We start from the raw sequence: 17,388 nt of genomic DNA, 5'->3' as shown, positions 1-17,388 counted from the left end.
CATGAAAGATATCTAATAAAAACCTGGTGCTTGTTGGAGGATTGGTCAGAAAATGTTGCTTAGGTGTTTGTTACTTGGGAACGAGATGGGACATATGAAATATCATCTATTTCCCTAAGTTCAAGTCATACCTGCAGTTTAAAAGCCAATTGAAAACAGGATATTTTTGTTGGACAAGCCTTCTGGAGAAAATGGCCACTTGTGATTCCTTACTTAGCCAGCTGCGCAGTGAGAATTAGGTCCATGAATGGCTCTAAGATAGCTAACCAAGGTTTGTTTGTAGTGTGGGTGGTACTTTTGAGCCAAGATTGACTCCTGGCAGCTGCCTGGAGAAGTCCCTGGAATTTTCTTGGCAAGATGGTTGCCTTTCATCCTTTCTTAGGGTTGAGAGAGTGGGACTGACTCGAGGTCACCCAAGTACTTTTGTGCCTAAAGTGGGAGCAGAACTCCTGATCTATCTCCTGATTTCTAAGTTGATGCTTCACTGCTACACCAAACTGTGTCTCTGAACCAAGTTCGGCAACTGGCATTTCTGCATGCCAATTTTATCTTGCTTTTATTCCACCAATCTCCGACCCTTGCTGAAAAGAGGAATTAATTTCCTGGACTTTGCATTGCCTATAAATCTGGAGGCATTTCTTCATACTTTGGGCTATAGATGGTCTTGAAGTCCACAATGCAGTGATTTCTTGATGCTAGGCATGGGTGAGGCAACCTTTCCTATTTCTTTGGATGCCTCTTTAATCCGGTAAGAATTGTTTCATCTCCTGTGGATCACAGGCAATTCTACATTGGGGCTAAGTTGACATTGCACAACTTTCCATGTCCACAAAATCAGGGGCTTCTGATTTTGCCGGTTCCCTGGAACTATAGGGAGCAGGTGTTTTTTTTTTTTTTTTTTTACAGATGGTAAAATCCTATCCTTCCTCCTTCTCAGATGCTGGAATTTCCCCACTCCTGACACATACACACAAAGACACTATTCTACGGTGTCATCCCCTTTCTCCAACTCACTATTGTAGATTTTTGACTCTTCCCATTTGGTGACCAATCAACGTTTTAAAGCTATGCCTTTCTTCTCTGCCAAAAGGAATGATGGTAAGCAAAAACAAGCAGAAAGACAGAGATGATAGCCAGCAGTTTTTGTTTTTGTAACCTTCCATTTTCCAGCTGGAAGCAGAATTGTCCAACTCAAGAAGAAGAGAAAGAGAAATGTCCACAGGGTAGTGGTTAATGACAGTGACATGAAGGTTTGCCTGTTTTCTAGGTTCAATGATCCACCCAGAACTTTGATTTTACTATTGTGGCCACCTTTATGATCACACCTGGTGGATGCCCTTGATCAAGACACGAGCCCAAAGTGTTATGCAATGCATGCTTGAAGCTGAGCGGGATAGAGACAATGGTTGTGAGCGAGGGACTGTTATTTATATTTAGCTTAGGCATGTGGGGAATGGTTAGCAAAGAAATTTAACAGTGCGGTCAGAAGTACCTTTTTCTGCTTGGGTGGGAAGAAAAAGAAGCTCTGTCCATTGATGTCAAATTATTGGCCAAACCATTGCTGGGTCTGTTAGGTCAAATACCATTTGGATCTGTGGACTTCTGTTTTTGGTTCTAGTGCTCCTATTGAGCAGAACTCAGAGGCCATCCTTGAAAAGGAGAAGCAATTTGGTGTTTTCTTGTGTTTTACAATTCAGTTCTGGAGCCCTTGCTCAAAAAGACACTGTCTGAGATGGCAAGGGCTAATTCTGGCTAATTCTGCTGACTGCCAGCTGCCAGCATTTTGGCAGTTAGGCAGTTCGAGTCTCACTGGCTCAAGATTGACCCAGCCTTCCATCCTGCCAAGGTCAGTAAAATGAGGACCCAGATTGTTGGGGCCAATCTGCAAACTCTGTAAACTGGTTAGAGAGGTCTGGAAAGCATTGTGAAGTGGTATATAAGTTTAAGTGCTATTACTGTAAAAGATATCCTGTTTCATGCTATTTGGCTGTGGCTACTAAACATGCCACAATTGGTTAGGTTTAACTTGGTTAATTTTTCCTAGGACTTAGGGTTGTGGTATGAACCCAAGCAGTTTGGTTAGTTGAACAAATTCATGAAGCTGAACGTTCTGCTAGAGAAAAGGTTTTGATCATTCTTGAGAGTGCAAACTACCTCAGTTGAGTTAATGAACGTTAGTCAACTTTAAAGTTAGCCACTGAAACATATGTTAGTTTTGATTAGGGTTAACTATGGTTAGATTCCTTTGGAAAGATATGTCTGTAATAGTGTGATTGAAGCCCCTCCTGTTTTTTTTTAAACATTCATTGCACATGCAACATGTTTCAAAATGGGGCAGGACTTTATTTGTGCTGATGTGGCTGTGATCGTGACATTTTTCACCACCACCAACCCCCACAATTCCCCTTGCGCTTGTGTGAAGCAAAACATGTATTTATTTAACAGTTGCAAGTGATGTGCATGTAAAAAGGACCCAAGGCTTCAATCACATGGTTGTAGTGGCCATCTTGGGTTTTTTTAGCTCTTGTTCCCCACAGATCCATCTCCATCTGAATCCTCCTGGGTACTTTGAATAAATAGGCAAATTGGGACAAGCATAGGATCCTTGGTGCTCTCTGAGATTGGTTGTTTTCTTACAGACGTTTCATTACCCAACTAAATAAGATCATAACTAGGAGGAACCACCAAGAACAACTCCCACCAACTCTGACAGAGCAAGTCACTTGTATATAAATAGAGAGCGAACCCCAGTCTCTTCTAGCAAAAGAAAGCTAGCATTGATGTTGCCTCGTCAGGTAATGAAATGTCTGCCAGAAAACAACCAAGCTCAGAGAGCACCAAGGACTCCACAGTTCAACCCTGAGCGACACTCTATTCTCTTATGTTGGGTCAAATATCTTGTTAGGAAGGAAGAAGTATTATCTGGGAACAATGGCTTCTTCCTTCCACAGCCACATTTGCTTGGGCTGTAGGCTTTCCCTTGCAATCAAGGAAGATGTTCTTGGTTTATTGGCCAAACATTATCTTAAATAAAACTCTCAGCCAGCTTATCTCGTGTTGAGCTTGCTGAGCTTCCAAACATCTCCTCTGCAGGCATCCCTGGTCTTGTTGTGTCTTTCAGTCTCTTCATCTTTTAATTGTTCTAACGTTTCACGTTTGGTTTGTTTGCTTGTTTCCTTTCAATCTTTATTGTAAGTATTTTGGAAAGGGCTCCGGACTATGAATGGGGTTGTGGCATGAGCTAGTTTGGGCCCTTTTCCTCTATCCTTTCTCTAACTGAAATCAGCTGCTTGACTTGTGGTCCAACCTGTAGACCCTACAAATGGATAATGAACGCACTGCACCAAAGTCATAAATTCTACAATGAGGTCAGAGGTGGGTATTCAGCAGGTTCTGACCAGTTCTGGAGAACCGGTAGTGGAAATTTTGAGTAGTTTGGAAAATCGGCAAATACCACTTCTGAGTGGAGATTCTGCAGTATCCTTCCCCTGCAACACTCACCAAGCCATGCCCACAGAACCGGTAGTAAAAAATTTTTGAATCCCACCACTGAACGGGGTGGATTTGCATTGGTGTGGATTTGCATTGAGACTTTTTTAAAAATCCTTTTTTTAATCTTTTATTGAGACCTTTTATTTAATCTTTTGCAGAAAACTAGTGCTACAGGGAAAGACTTAACTTCCTTATATGCTTGTTTTCTACCCGCAAAGACTAGTTGGTGGTAGTGGGAAAGATACATGTCAGTTAACAATCCTTGGCACCTCATTCGGAAGTGGAATCATTGGGCACATCTCCAGAAAAAAACAAAACCAAGAGGATCAGGTTGACACACTCTCAGACCTGGCACCACTGAAATACCTAAGTAGAAACAATCCTTAATTTTCTTTGTTGAGAAAAGTATAGTTTTAATAGAAGTCATAGTCAGAACTGAGAATCATGTGCCCAAATCCCTAAGTTAAATTTTTCCCTCCCATTGCTGACCACCCCACACCATGACCAATCAGGTTCAGGCAAGATGTTTTCAGAACAGTCACTTCAAGTCTAGATTGGTATATAGCAGCTTTCCTTTCCCAGCCAGTTGACTTTGAAGCAGCATCTCAGGTAATATGGAGGCTACTTTCGCTTTCCCCCAAGCATTTCCTCTCCTGTCCACCCTCCCTGGAGTAGTTCATGGCAGACTGTCACTGCACCGCAAAACAGAAGCAAGTGTAAGGTGGCAGCTGATCCACGTACTAAAGTATTGCTATGTATGCAGAAAATATATATATATTGTAGGATAGAAGCTCTTATTGACTAAAGTATTATTTCAAGTTTGAATGATGACTTGCTAAAATGCTTAGCTATTTTATTCCAAGTGCCTGATTTTATGACTTTCTATTTGGCGACCAAACTTTCCTCTGATTCTCATCCATTTGTAGGGGTTTTTCCATAATATCCTCAAATTGCGACCATTCAAAGTTATGACAGACCCCCATGGAGCTACTTATAGCCTAGATTTAAAGTCCCAATAAGGCCTTACCCCATGCAGTCATGTGGTTGCATTTTGGACACTTGGCATACTTATTTATGGCCATTTGCAGGTTCCCACAGAGATATGACTGTGATTTGTCATGTGTTTTGCTGGAAACCGGCATTTACTTCCAGTTTTCAGCAAAAAAAATACCCATTGTAAACAATAGATCACTTAGTTGTTAGAATGCAGTACTGCAGGCTAACCCACTGCTCATTCCAGAAGTTGGATTCTGATTGACTCAGAGTTGACTCAGCCTTCCATCCTTCCAAGGTTGGTAAAATGAGGATCCAGATTGTTCAGGGCAAGATTCTGACTCTGTAAACGGCTTGGAGAGGGCTGTAAAGCACTAGGAAATGGTATATAAGTCTAAGTGCTATTGCTATTACTATTAGTGACTACGGTGCTCATCTAATAACAGTCATGATTCACTTAACTACTGCCTCAGAAAGTCATAAAATCAGCCACGGTCATGTGGTGACCCTTTTAACAACCAGCATGGCTTATAATTGAATGCTGGGCTCAGTTACACTGGTAAGTTGAGGACTATCTGAATTATATAGGATTTCAGGGCCAATGAGAGCCTGCCCTGATCACAGGAAAGCCCACAGTCAAAATTGTAACCTATTCAAAGGGTAAGCAGAGGAGTGCAGCAGATTTGAGTCTAGGGCCCCCTTCAGCTGCGGCTTTGCATCCTCCCCAAGTCACATGTTCCCCACTTAACCTCCACTCTAAACCCTTTCCAGCAATAAAATGGGACTCAAAGACCGCATCCGAGTCAGCAGTTCTCAGAAGCAAGGCAGCCGGGGGAAACAGCATCTGGTGCCTCCGCTCCATCGCTCCCCTAGCACGGAGAACGTCAACGAAGGCATCAGCCCCAGCAAGGTACAAAAGAGCTGGAGCTTCAATGACAGGACAAAGTTCCGGGCCTCATTGAGGCTGAAGCCCCGGACACCAGTGGATGGTAAATTTTGGAAGCAGCCAAAGCTGGTGGTTGGGAAATTTTCATATGGTTTTAATTCATAGTAGTTGATCTTAAGGGGAAATCAACCAAGCTTGCTAAGGATTATTTGTGTTTATTCCATTGCTGCTCGTGTTTCTGAAGAGTTCGAAACATGTGGTAGTTTTGCTATTTGGTATATTTTATTTCTTATTTTTATATTGCACACATTTCCCCTAGGACAGTGCATCCCAACCTCAGCAACTTTAAGATGTGTGGAATTCAAGTCTCAGAATTTCAAAGCCAATATCGTGGCTGAAGAAATCTGGGAGTTGAAGTCCACGTATCTTGAAATAACTACAGTTGGGAAATCCTGACCTAGAGGCTAGTCCTCCCACCAAGTCACGTTTCCATCCACAGCTGATGGTCCTACAGAGGAAAGTAGTGAGGAAAAGACCCATCAATGTGACTTGACTTTTGAAGACATCATGCCTACTGTAAAGACCTTGATCCGAGCAGTCAGGTGAGTGCTGTCAAGCTGGAATCAAAGCTAAGAGCTCCAGATTTGGGTCCACAAGGACTTCTTCCTTTGCTTTGTTGATTTGGTCCTCTCAAATCAAAGTCTTGGCATTTGGGATTGCACAACGAACTGGAAAAAACATTTTGTCGCCTAGATGTTGCTCTCAAGAGAAATTGAGATTAAAGAAATTGAAATTAAAGCCGATTAGAGTTGGCTTTAAAAGAAGAAGGGGATGGCTGAATATATACTTTGCAGGCAGAGTGCCCTGGAGAAATCCTTGGAAACCAAGGGAGAGATCCCAGTTGTACATTAGCAGTAAAAAAAAAAAAGAGGTTGACAGTGAAATTCACAATTGGAAGATATGATGGTCTCTCTTTTGCTCCTTGAAGTTGGTTGATCCATGAGGTGGGTTGAAGTGTGTCCGTCTGTTCTTTAAGACATTTTTGGTAGTCTATCAGGCTCCATTGGAAGAATGCTCCACCCATGACTGAAGACTTAGGCTATACAGTAGCTGGAGTGGGATTACCTGTTTCAGTCCTGACTGTTGCTGCCACTATATTCAGGCCAGCCCCGGAACAGATCTTAAAAATTGTGCTTGATTTTGTTCAAGTAGGAAATCCTTTGTTAGGCCCAGCAATTCTATACTCTTTGATACTGAAGCAATTTTTGCCTTGTGGGCTTTTAAAATGGAGAGCAGAGCAGTTGGGTGATTATAACTTAGTCATTTAGTTAACATTTTAGGGTTTGCTGTGGTCTTTGTTCAACTTCAGTTGAAGTGGTTGACCTGAAACCCCTAAATATAAAAGTCTGTTTGTTCTATAAGATCAGGATTATGGGTGATGAAATCTGGGGGCACTGGAATTGAAGAGGATTGGGCCACAGCGTCTCCTGCTTTCAGGTTGTATTTTTGGCATCTGTGGTTAAAGGACTTTCCTCCCCACCAGCAGTTCTGAAAAGCAGTTACTAAATGGGGGAAGGTCAAGCAAGGTTACCCAGACCAGTAAAAGGTTATCTGGATCTCTCCTCCAGGTTTTGGTGCCTCGCATGTTAACTTTCTTTTTTTTTTAAAAAAAAGAGCATGTTTTCTTGCAGAATTCTTAAATTCCTGGTAGCCAAAAGAAAATTCAAGGAGACCCTGAGACCATATGATGTTAAGGATGTGATTGAGCAATACTCAGCTGGCCACCTGGACATGCTTGGCAGAATCAAAAGTCTCCAGACACGGTGAGGAGAAAGACTGGGGCTCGGTGGTGCTCAGGGTTATTTTCCCAGCAACTTGAGAAGCCAGAACTAGTGATGGTGATGGTGGCAAGACTACCACTGGATAGCAAGATCAGAAACAACTACATTTTGGCCAGTGTTAATTGAGCTGGACTTAGAGTCCTAGTAGACCTGAGTTTCTTTTGTAGGTTTAAGATGCAGCTGCAGACAAGATACTGCGAGAGGATGGAAGAGTCCCAGTGACAAAATGTAAAAAGATGATCAGCATCTGCACAACCACTTGGGCACGAAAACAAAAGCAGTTGATCTTTTCCAACCTTCTACTATTAAAGACTTAGGTTTTGAGAGGACTGTTGCAATTATTCTTATGCAGAGATGTTGGGGATATACAGCTCCAGAGTATATTATAATTAGAAAGTGACAGGAAGCCTCTAATTTTTAGACAGAAAAAAACCCTTTCAGGTGGAATCCTCTGAGGTGGACCTTGCCTTGATCTAGTTCCCCAAGTGACCCAGATAGCCTCATTTTGTTTCACCTGATGTCATCTCCCCAACACCTCTCTCTTCTTCACTGTTTTCAGTGTGGATCAGATTGTGGGCCGGGGAGGTGTCGCCATGGATAAGAAGACACGGGAGAAAGGGGAAAAAGCACCATTGGAGGTCGACCTGGTGGATGAACTCAGTATGATGGGCCGAGTGCTAAAGGTGGAAAAGCAGGTAAGGCTGGGCCTGGAGGAAAATGGGTAGAGGAAGGTGGGCTCTTTATACATCAGGGGTGTCAAATTCACAGCCCGCAGGCCCGATGCATCAAACACTTGCCATACCCACACCCAGTTTAGTGAAGGGGAAAAAGGTCACGATACATCATGCAGGTTTGACACCCCTCTTATACATGTTATGATCGGCCACTGCTTGTAATCTTCTATTTCATCTCTCTGATAATTAGATTTCCCTCCTCTCCTTTTGTCTACGATCTCTTGGTGGTATTCCTAACATGCATTTCTTCATTTTTCCCTTTAAAATGAGCTGAGCTGAAATTGGGTGATTTATTCTCCAGGGAGATTCCATAGTGAAGGATGGACTTGAACTTGGACTCCCCCAATTCTAGTTCAAGCCCTTAAAGCATTATGAGCATCTGTGGAGGTAATCTCAAGCGACATCGACGGCATAATGACATTTTCATGCAGATGGTATGAATGGGGTAATTTGCATTGTGCGCATCATGATTTCATGTCATATGTGACATTATTGTAGCTTCCACTGGAGGCTTCTTAGATCATCTTGGTTCACAAGCCAACAATTGATCCTGGTCATCCTCTTCTTAGGAACAAAGAGGCTGAATTAATCTAATATGCTCAACCTGATGGCTGAATTAATTCATTTTATGGTTTTGCCCAACAGATTGATCCATACACCAGCTGAACCTGAGTTTACACCATACCTGAAAAGCCCAAAATCCTATTCAAGTTGTAAAGTAACCAAGCTTAACATGCTATGCACAGGCAGCTGCTGTAATAACCTGGTTAGGCATGTTATTTGAACACAGCAGAGAGGTTATTCCCATCATTTCTCCCAGGAAATTTTTCCCAACTTCTGATGCCTGTGCATTGCCTCATATGCCAAAAGGTTGGCTGATTTCTGATAGTGAAAGGAAATGACTTTTTTTTCCTGCTGAATAAAGATCCCTCCGTCCCATCTTAGCACAATGGGACTCTTTGGTAGATGCTTTAAAAAGTGACACTTTTCCAAATATGATTCTTACAGAGTTTTATTTAGCAAGATGTAGTGAAAGAAACAGGAAAGAATTACGAACATGACAACATCTGAATTTGTTCTATTCAGGACCAACATTCCTGTTTATTAAGTTAGGCAGAGCCCTTAAGATTTGCAACAACCTTCTTATGACCTGGGGAGGAGGTTGGTTCTTCTCATGTGCAACAGGGAAGCTTGCTGTTCTTTACATCATGATCTTCTGAATCTGCAGCAGTTTAGGAATTCGATAGAAATGCCTTTCAACTCCTATGGGTTGGGAACATTCAACCACAAATACCTGTAAGCAAATTTTATTTGGAGAACAGAATCCCATGGATAACCAGTCCCAAATCAGAAAGGACTTTAAACAGGATACTCATTATGTGAAATTGCACCTGAGAATAGATTAATATTGTATGGCTACACTGAGTAGTCTTGGTCAACATAGGGATAGAGGTAATATTCACTTAATGACCATTTTAAGGCCTCAGAAAAGATGCTTAATGGCCTGGAAAGCAATTCTGATCATCATAAAATGGTGTGCTGCCCCCTGCATTCACATGACTTTTGATTCTGCCAAGCGTGTGATTTGCAACTTTTTTTGCTGTTTTCTTGCAGCCCATTGAATATGCTATGTTTTCTTAATGACCACATGGACTGCTTAATGACCAGAGTGACTCACTTTGCAACCATTGTTAAAAATGGACATACAATTGAATCTGGTCAAATGGTGACTTGCTTAACAAGTGCCCAAAATTCTGGCCCCAACTTTGCCATATAAATGTTACAGCCCAATTTTGATGATGCTTTTGCTAAACTGGGTATTTTTCCTGGAATAAGGCACTTGGCCTGTAACAAAAATGAAAGAATGGGATTTGCAGAGTTAAAAACAAAATTAAGGACTTTCTGCCCCAAATCTAGAAAAATCTCAGACCCACCTATATGAATGCTGAAGCTTTGCCCATTTTCACCATTACCTTGTCAAATTCTTGGGCATCCCTCAGTCCCTTTAGTTTATACACCTGAATTACCTTCATTTTATAGCTGCTGATTCTGAAGAATAAATGTCCAGCCTCATAACTTTGATCCATATTTTACAGCTCAGATATTTCTCATCCTCTCCCTCTCCCACTCTGCCCCCTCCCTCCCTCCCTCCCTGCCTTTCTCCCTCCCTCCCTCTCTGTCTCTCCCCCTCCCTCCCTCCTTCCTTCCCTCTCCCTCTCTCCCTCTCCCTTCCTCTCTCTCTCCAGGTTGAGTCTATTGAGCACAAGCTGGACTTGTTGCTTGGTGTTTACTCCCAGTGCCTACGGAAGGGTTCCATCAACTCCATTAGCTTGACCGCTATACCAGTTCGCACTGGGGAACCGGACATCACCTCTGACTATCATAGTCCTGTGGACCATGAAGACATCTCTGTCTCTGCTCAGACCTTGAACATCTCCCAATCGGCTAGCACCAATATTGACTAACATGGCCACTCCAGACTAGCTGTATAAAAGCCACACACCAGCTACACAAGGGGAGGAGAGGCTGGGAGGGAGTCTTTCCTTTGAAGGAGGACTTGAGAGACAATTCCTGTCTACTCTTATGGACCGTGCTCGACTGAGCCGAAATCTTCTCCAGCCTCACCCTGTTGGTGTTTCCTCATCCGATTCGTCTGCCTTTGCACCAGAACGATCACCTCAACTTTACTTGAAGTCTTCCAATTGGGGGCAAAGCCACTAGCACCAGAGCATTTACAGCAAATGTAGACAAATAGTTAGGTCTCTGACACAGCAGGGTGGTCCCAGCACCCATGACAGATGTCAGTCAGTCGTAACTTCACCAGTGTTTCTGGGCTTCCTACAGTGATCGTGATGGAATGTAAAACTCAGTCAGCAGCTTTCTCTGTTGGGAGGCAAGCCTTGTTAGCCTGAAGTAATGGGCAGAGGGATCTGTCTTTAATCTCTCAGCCTCCTGTAGACATCCGCCATGGTTCCCAGTTAACTCCAGTGTTTTCAGGTGCCTCCAGGCTACCGAGGAATTCAATTCGCTTTTGACAAACAGCAGTCAAGATGAAATGGCCACTTTGGACTCTTATGATCTCATTGTGATGGCCAACCCATCAAGGAAAACCATGCAAATGGTGACAGCCATGGAGGGGCAGCCACCGACTCTAAACTTTGACTTTACTGGGCAACCAGGTTGGCGATGCTTTTTTTTTTCAGCTATGCAAAAGCTAGGTTACTCTTTTCTTCAGCCGAGCTCGACAAGGGACATTGCAGCTTGACTGAACGTGGTTTCTTGTCTGCATTTAGAAGCAATTAATGACTGGCAATGCCTAACCCTACTCTTGGCAGCCTTGAAGCACCTTTCTACTTCTCTTTTAGCTCCCCGTTCCACTAGGTAGCAGGCATCACTTTATGCCCCCCTCCCCCTTGGTTCACGAGCACACAGTTGAACTTGCCACATAATGGAAACATGTTTAGGGGGAGATGAGCACCGCTATATGCAACTATCTTGAATATGCAACCTGAAACCAATTTCTAGCAGTGGTTAAGGTGCCTTCTCTGCCTAGGAAGTAAGCAGGGATTTGGAGTCCTTTGGTGCTCTCCATGTGCACCCTTGAAGGAAACCCAATTCAGGTAGCTAAGAGTAGAATGGGTCCTGGTGTTCTCAGGGGGAATTTCATCAGCTTGCCGTCTCTGGAGGGAGAGTTGAGTACTGCTCTCTCCCAGGGCACTGTGTGTATGTATTTGTGTGTGTATGTGTGTGTGTGAGTGAGTGAGTTTCCCATTCATTCAACAGCAATGAATTAAGCGCTTGGTTCAGGTACTATACACTTGTAGAATTATCAGCACTCTGGTGTAGTTTTTGAGTATCCCTCCCCAAGCTGAGGTCCTCCAGTTGGGTTGGATGGTTATTCTAATATGACTACTTGGGCTTTTGAAATCTAACATATCTGGGCTCCACAGGTTGGAGGGAATCATTGCTTTAGATTCAGATTTCCCACCAGCTGTGAACACATCCTTTCTATTACTGATAGAAAATCTTTAAATTATGATTTCCATCCAGGGTTTTTCTGGAGACATCTCCCCTTGCAGCCTTTCTAGGACAATGTTCCTCAAACTTTAAGATCCGGACTTCAACTCCCAGAATTCATCTGGGGAATTCTGGGAGTTGAACTCCAAACATCTTAAAGTGGCTTAGGTTGAGGAACACTGGTTTAGGATAAGAAGCACCATTGCTCCAATTATTCCATTATTCTGCCTGCCACTCTGATGATGCCCTTCAGATCTCACCTTCCTCCTTTGCCCATCTGCATGAATTTTAACTTCTGTAGCTTTCATGGTGGACTTTTGGTCTTGAGTGTGTTTTCCTTAGCAAAGATCAATAACACAAGCAGACCTCCTTGGCACATTCAGCGTTTAGGAGCCCAGCAAAACAGAAAACTCTTAGGTTTACATTGAATACTATGTAATGTATGAATAGATCATCAGCCAGGATTATCTGTGACTTCTTTGTTGAGTTTCTACTCTTGCTCCTGGTACAGATTGTAGTTATGGTTTTCTTCCCAATGGTCATTCACTGAATTTTTGTTTTGAACCACAGACCCATCCCAGAACAAGTTCTAAGTCCAAACAGCCCCTTCCTTCCAGTCCTTTTGCTTGGCTCTCTGCTTAGCTATCAAAATCTGCTCCTTGTGGGTTGTCTTGTTGACTTTAAACAAGAGAACCAACAGAAGTCCTGTTTTTCTATTGAATGTCTTCATTCGTCATTCTCACCTTTATGATTGCTGCATAGATACTGGCTTTCCAATTGTATTGAGCTATAGCTCGCATGGCAGCTGGCTGGGCATTATGGGAATGGTGATAGAACACATCTGGAGGGCATCTGGTGGGAGAAGGCTAACTTACTGGGAGGGAACAGAATTAAATCTGGAAGAATTTCCCGTCCTCTCAGAGCTAGCTCCACCAATACCATTGTGGTTGAGTTGTCCCATAGAACACGTCCAGCTTTCATTTCACACCTCCTTTAGGCTGCATGTCCAAAGTCTCCCACCTGCCCAACTGCATCTTCACTTTGCATGTCCATGCATGTGTTTTGAAGAAATGGCGAGAGCTGTTCACAGCTTCTCCCCCCATCAAACTATGACTCTTCTCCTCTCGATGCACTGAACACACCCTCCTTGGAGAACACACCCAAGTCTTCATCCAGGATGGTCATCTCCAGAAATAGGGGAGGGGCTGCATGGTGAAGGGCAAGAGGGGGAGGAAGGGAGCAAGGGATGGCTTTGACCAGCCAAAGACAATAAGGTGGGCCTCGGGGTAGTTTTCCTAATAAATTTTGTTTCTGAGACAATGCATAGTTACCTCACTTTATTAACTTATTAACTTATTTGTTTCATTAAAATTTTCAGTAGATGACTGCCTGTGTGTCTCATTACTTCTTTGCTCATGGGAGATTCCATGGGGCCTTTGTTGGGAGAAATGAATATCTGGGAAAGGATGGCTCATAACTTCTAGAGTGAGGTGAAGGGCTGGAGAAGAACAGGTGTCCTCTGACTTGCTTTACAAGGCTGAGAAAGTGGTCTGAGAAGGAAAGACAATAAGATTGGGTGGCAGAACACAAAGCTTTTCTTTCTTTCTTTCTTTCTTTCTTTCTTCTTTCTTCTTTTCTTTCTTTCTTTATTTCTTTCTTTCTTTCTTCCTTCCTTCCTTCCTTCCTTCCTTCCTTCCTTCCTTCCTTCCTTCCTTCCTTCCTTCCTTCCTTCCTTCCTTCCTTCCTCCTCCTCCTCCTCCTCCTCCTCCTCCTCCTCCTCCTCCTCCTCCTCCTCCTCCTCCTCCTCCTCCTCCTCTCCTCGTCTTCCCCCCTCCCATTCCCAATGATCTTAAGAGAAGATCAAACTGTACAGCAGTCAATATATTCAAACATAAATAGAGGGTTGATTGGCAAAGAACCAAACTGGACATAATACAGTATTTGGTTTATATTTATACTGGACAAATGAGTCAGAGTATGACTTAATATATGGAATGGGAGGTTTTAGCAAGAGTAACTCACACCCTCATTCCTTCTTGACATTATTGCAGTATTGCAAAGATTTCTACATGGGGCTGCCCTGAAGACTATTTTGAAACTTCAGCTGGTGCCAAAACAAAACAAAAAAGGTTGGGGAAGGGATGGCATATTATGTGGATGAGAATCACTTTAGCATGGCTACCAATATTGGAAGTGGGTGCTACATTGTTTACCAGTACAATTTAAGGTGTTAGTTAGTAACTAAAAGTCTTTAACCAGGGATGGTCTTCTGTGTAGAGCATCTTCCCACCCTGGTCAAAATTCACAGATAGCAGACTTCTCACATACTGGCTGAGGAATCCTGGGAGGTAAAATCTAAAGATCTGAAAATTGCTAAGTTTGAAAACCGCCGGTCTATCACAGGCATAACTAATTTGTTTTCCACTTGGGTTTCCCTTCTTATCAAGACCACCTCTCCTGCCCACTCTCTTAGCTGCTATGTGAATCCTGCCAGTAAAAGGCTCCCTTCAGTTTAGCAAAACTAAATAAAAACAACGAAAAAGCTTCTGGTTATTCCTTTTCATTGCCTCTAAGTGGAGCCATTGCTTTTCTAAACTGTTTTTAAACACATGGATCAAAGAGAAAAGGAATACAGAGAGACAGAGAGAGAGAGAGAGAGAGAGAGACAGAGACAGAGACAGAGACAGAGAGACAGACAGACACTTTGCAAAAATAGGTTTGGTACTTTGTCATGTCTTGTTCTCTTCTTCCCTAATAAGTGACCCCAGGCATCCTAATTTGAGATTCCTGGATTTAGGGATTTCTGGCAAACAAATGGGAACATTTTTTTCAAGGTAAAATGAAGTGCATTTCCTGTTGATATGAAAAATACTTTTTAGCCTTGTGAGAAGCTCAGTTCCTTTCCCCATTGAGGGCTTATAATACTTTCATAGCAACCCCAAGCCATTGGTGGAATGATATAAATTACTGTTTATATTATTGGCACCATTGACATCATTACTCATTATTGCTCCTTGGGCACCTTTTAATTTTACTATTTAATTTTATAATTTATTTAAATTAACTGGCTTTCCAATAGCTGTGGGAAATGTATGAAACGAGGAAAAATACCCATAAAATATATTTTTAAAATCTCTATAAGCAACATGAATTATCTGGATGTGAGGACCACTCTCCTACTTTTCTCTCTTACTACCGAATTCTAAGATTTGGGTTATGGCTATTGCTAATTATGGTATGTTTTTAATAAAATTTGCAATTGACAGGGGGCTATTACTGGGGATAAATCAGTTAATCAGCAAAAGAACAGACTTCCCCTTACTCAACAAGAGGAATAAAAGCCCAAATAATAGATGAGAGCGGATTGGCATACAATTTTATTATATTTTACTTTTATTTTATTATTTATTTCATTATTTTATTTTATTATTATAAGATTGTATTGTACTATTATTTTATAGTTTATATTATTTTATATTTTATATTATTTTATATTATTTATTTTATATTATTATTTTATATTATTATTTTATATTTTATATGTTTTCATTTTATTTACTTTATTTTAATTATCTCCCATACCCAGGGTTTCAAAGACTGCTTCTATTCTATATACATCAGGGGTGTCAAACTCAATTTCATTGAGGGCCACATCAGGGTTGTGTTTTACCTCAGGGGGGGGCTGAGGTGCGGCCTTCGCAGCCTCCTGCAACCCTCTGCCAGTGAAGATAGCGCTCGGGGGGGCTGCATATGATCCCCCCCCCAGCCTCTGTTTTTGCTGGCAGAGCGTTACCAGAAGCCATTGCAGGCAAAAATTGAGCTCGCGAGGGCCACACATGGCCCTCCCAAACTCCGTTTGGCTGGCAGAGGGTTAACAGGAGGCCGTCGCAGCCGAAAAGTGAACCTGAGAAGGCTGTGCATGGCCCTCCCAAGCTCCATTTTCACTGACAGAGGCACCACGGACTGATCCTTTGCTATTTCCAGGGTGGCCCCGCGGGTCAAATCCAAGCACCCACCCATTCCCCACCCGGGCTCCGTTTTTGCTGGCAGAGGGTTGCAGGATGCCATCGTGGCTGAAAACGGAGCCGCTCCGTTTTTCCTTCACTTTTCCAGGGCGGCCCTGCAGGCCAGGTCTAAGCACCCCGCGGGCCAGATGTGGCCTGCAGGCCTTGAGTTTGACACCTCTGTTATACAGTATTCCCCCAAAAAAAAAAAGAAAAAAAAATGATGTTTTGCGAAAGTGTTCCACTCCTTTCACCACTGTCCATGCCCTTATTGGCACTTCTGCTTAGTACCTTTTCTGCTCTGCATCCTCCCTCTCTTTGGTGAGTTTTCTGACAGGAAGACTCAAATTATTCACCTGCAGGGGTTTCTATATTGGTCCAGCCAGGTGTTTTATTGCCCGCGTTGCCCTTGGGCAAGCTTTGTTCTGAAAACAAGGCCAGAGTGAGCTGTACACACCCCTTGGGATGTTTAATCAGAGGAAATATTTCAAGGAAGCTCAGTGTGACACTGCAGTGCAGGAAATAGCGACTCTAGACCTGCAAAAAATAAACGAACAACTAAATCAAGGGTCTTCAACAGTTGGCAAGTTTACAACTTGTGGACTTCAACTCCCAGAATTTCTGAGCTAACATGACTGGAGGATGAATTCTGGGAGTTGAAGTCCACAAGTCCTGAACCTGTCAAGTTTGAAAACCCCTGAAGTAAATTGGACCAAAATAAACCATGAACCATATGAGACTCAGGCATGGGACTGGTAGTCCTTGACTTACAATCATAAATTGAGACTGGAGTTACAGTTATGATTCATGTAAATCACGCTGGTCGTTAAGTGAGTCATCACATGACTGCACCTGATTCTGTAAACTTTTTGGAGCAATCATTAAGCAAATGCCAGAGTCATTAAGCAAATTCTCCACAATTGGTATTTTTTCCCAGTAAATGCTGGTTTTCAGTAAAGAAATTGACAGTAGCATGTTACAAATAGCTGTAAATGCAGGTCAATTGCTAAGCATGCAAAATGCAATCGTGTGACTTGGTGGGGAGGAGCTGTCAGAACTTAAAATACTGGTCATGTGCCTTTTTGGGGTCCATAAGAACTTTGAGTGGTTGCTACGTCAAGGGCTACCTTATATTTGGACCAGAGGAACCTGCTTCTCAGCCCTTACTAGTCTTTGAAACTCCCTTGTATGCCTTTGGGTTCATCCCTTTGTCTCACTTAGAATAGAATAGAGCTGGAAGGGACCTTGGAGGTCTTCTAGTCCAGCCCCCTGCTCAATCAGGAGACCGTACACCATTTCAGATAAGTGACTGTCCAGACCAGTGGTAGCGAACCTATGCCAAGCATGCCAGAAGTGGCATGCAGAGCCATTTCCCCTGGCACGCGAGAGGTCGCCCGGAAGAGTCCCACTGCGCACGTTCA

At 42.8% G+C, this 17,388-nt stretch overlaps 1 protein-coding gene across 2 annotated transcripts in view; it reads left to right on the top strand.

The window, feature by feature from the left end:
• KCNQ4 (potassium voltage-gated channel subfamily Q member 4) overlaps positions 1-13,349 on the top strand; it is a 121,808-nt gene extending 108,459 nt beyond the window's left edge. Inside the window, exons 10-14 of one of the 2 annotated variants that reach the window (XM_087939557.1) lie at positions 5,257-5,474; positions 5,871-5,973; positions 7,063-7,194; positions 7,772-7,907; positions 10,193-13,349. In XM_087939557.1, the coding sequence (XP_087795683.1) occupies positions 5,257-5,474; positions 5,871-5,973; positions 7,063-7,194; positions 7,772-7,907; positions 10,193-10,411 (808 nt within the window). In that variant the 3' untranslated portion in view covers positions 10,412-13,349. Of the gene's footprint in view, positions 1-5,256; positions 5,475-5,870; positions 5,974-7,062; positions 7,195-7,771; positions 7,908-8,591; positions 8,705-10,192 lie in introns of those variants that run through there. The other variant, XM_087939558.1, reaches the window with a different exon arrangement.
• The last annotated feature ends 4,039 nt before the right edge of the window (positions 13,350-17,388 follow it).

Source organism: Pseudonaja textilis, chromosome 10, assembly GCF_049901715.1.
Source record: "Pseudonaja textilis isolate UNSWEBS1 chromosome 10, rPseTex1.2, whole genome shotgun sequence".
In the NCBI taxonomy this organism is placed as follows: domain Eukaryota; kingdom Metazoa; phylum Chordata; class Lepidosauria; order Squamata; family Elapidae; genus Pseudonaja; species Pseudonaja textilis.
The sequence above is the reverse complement of the archived record's forward strand: the minus strand, read 5'-3'. Positions and strand labels throughout refer to the sequence as shown.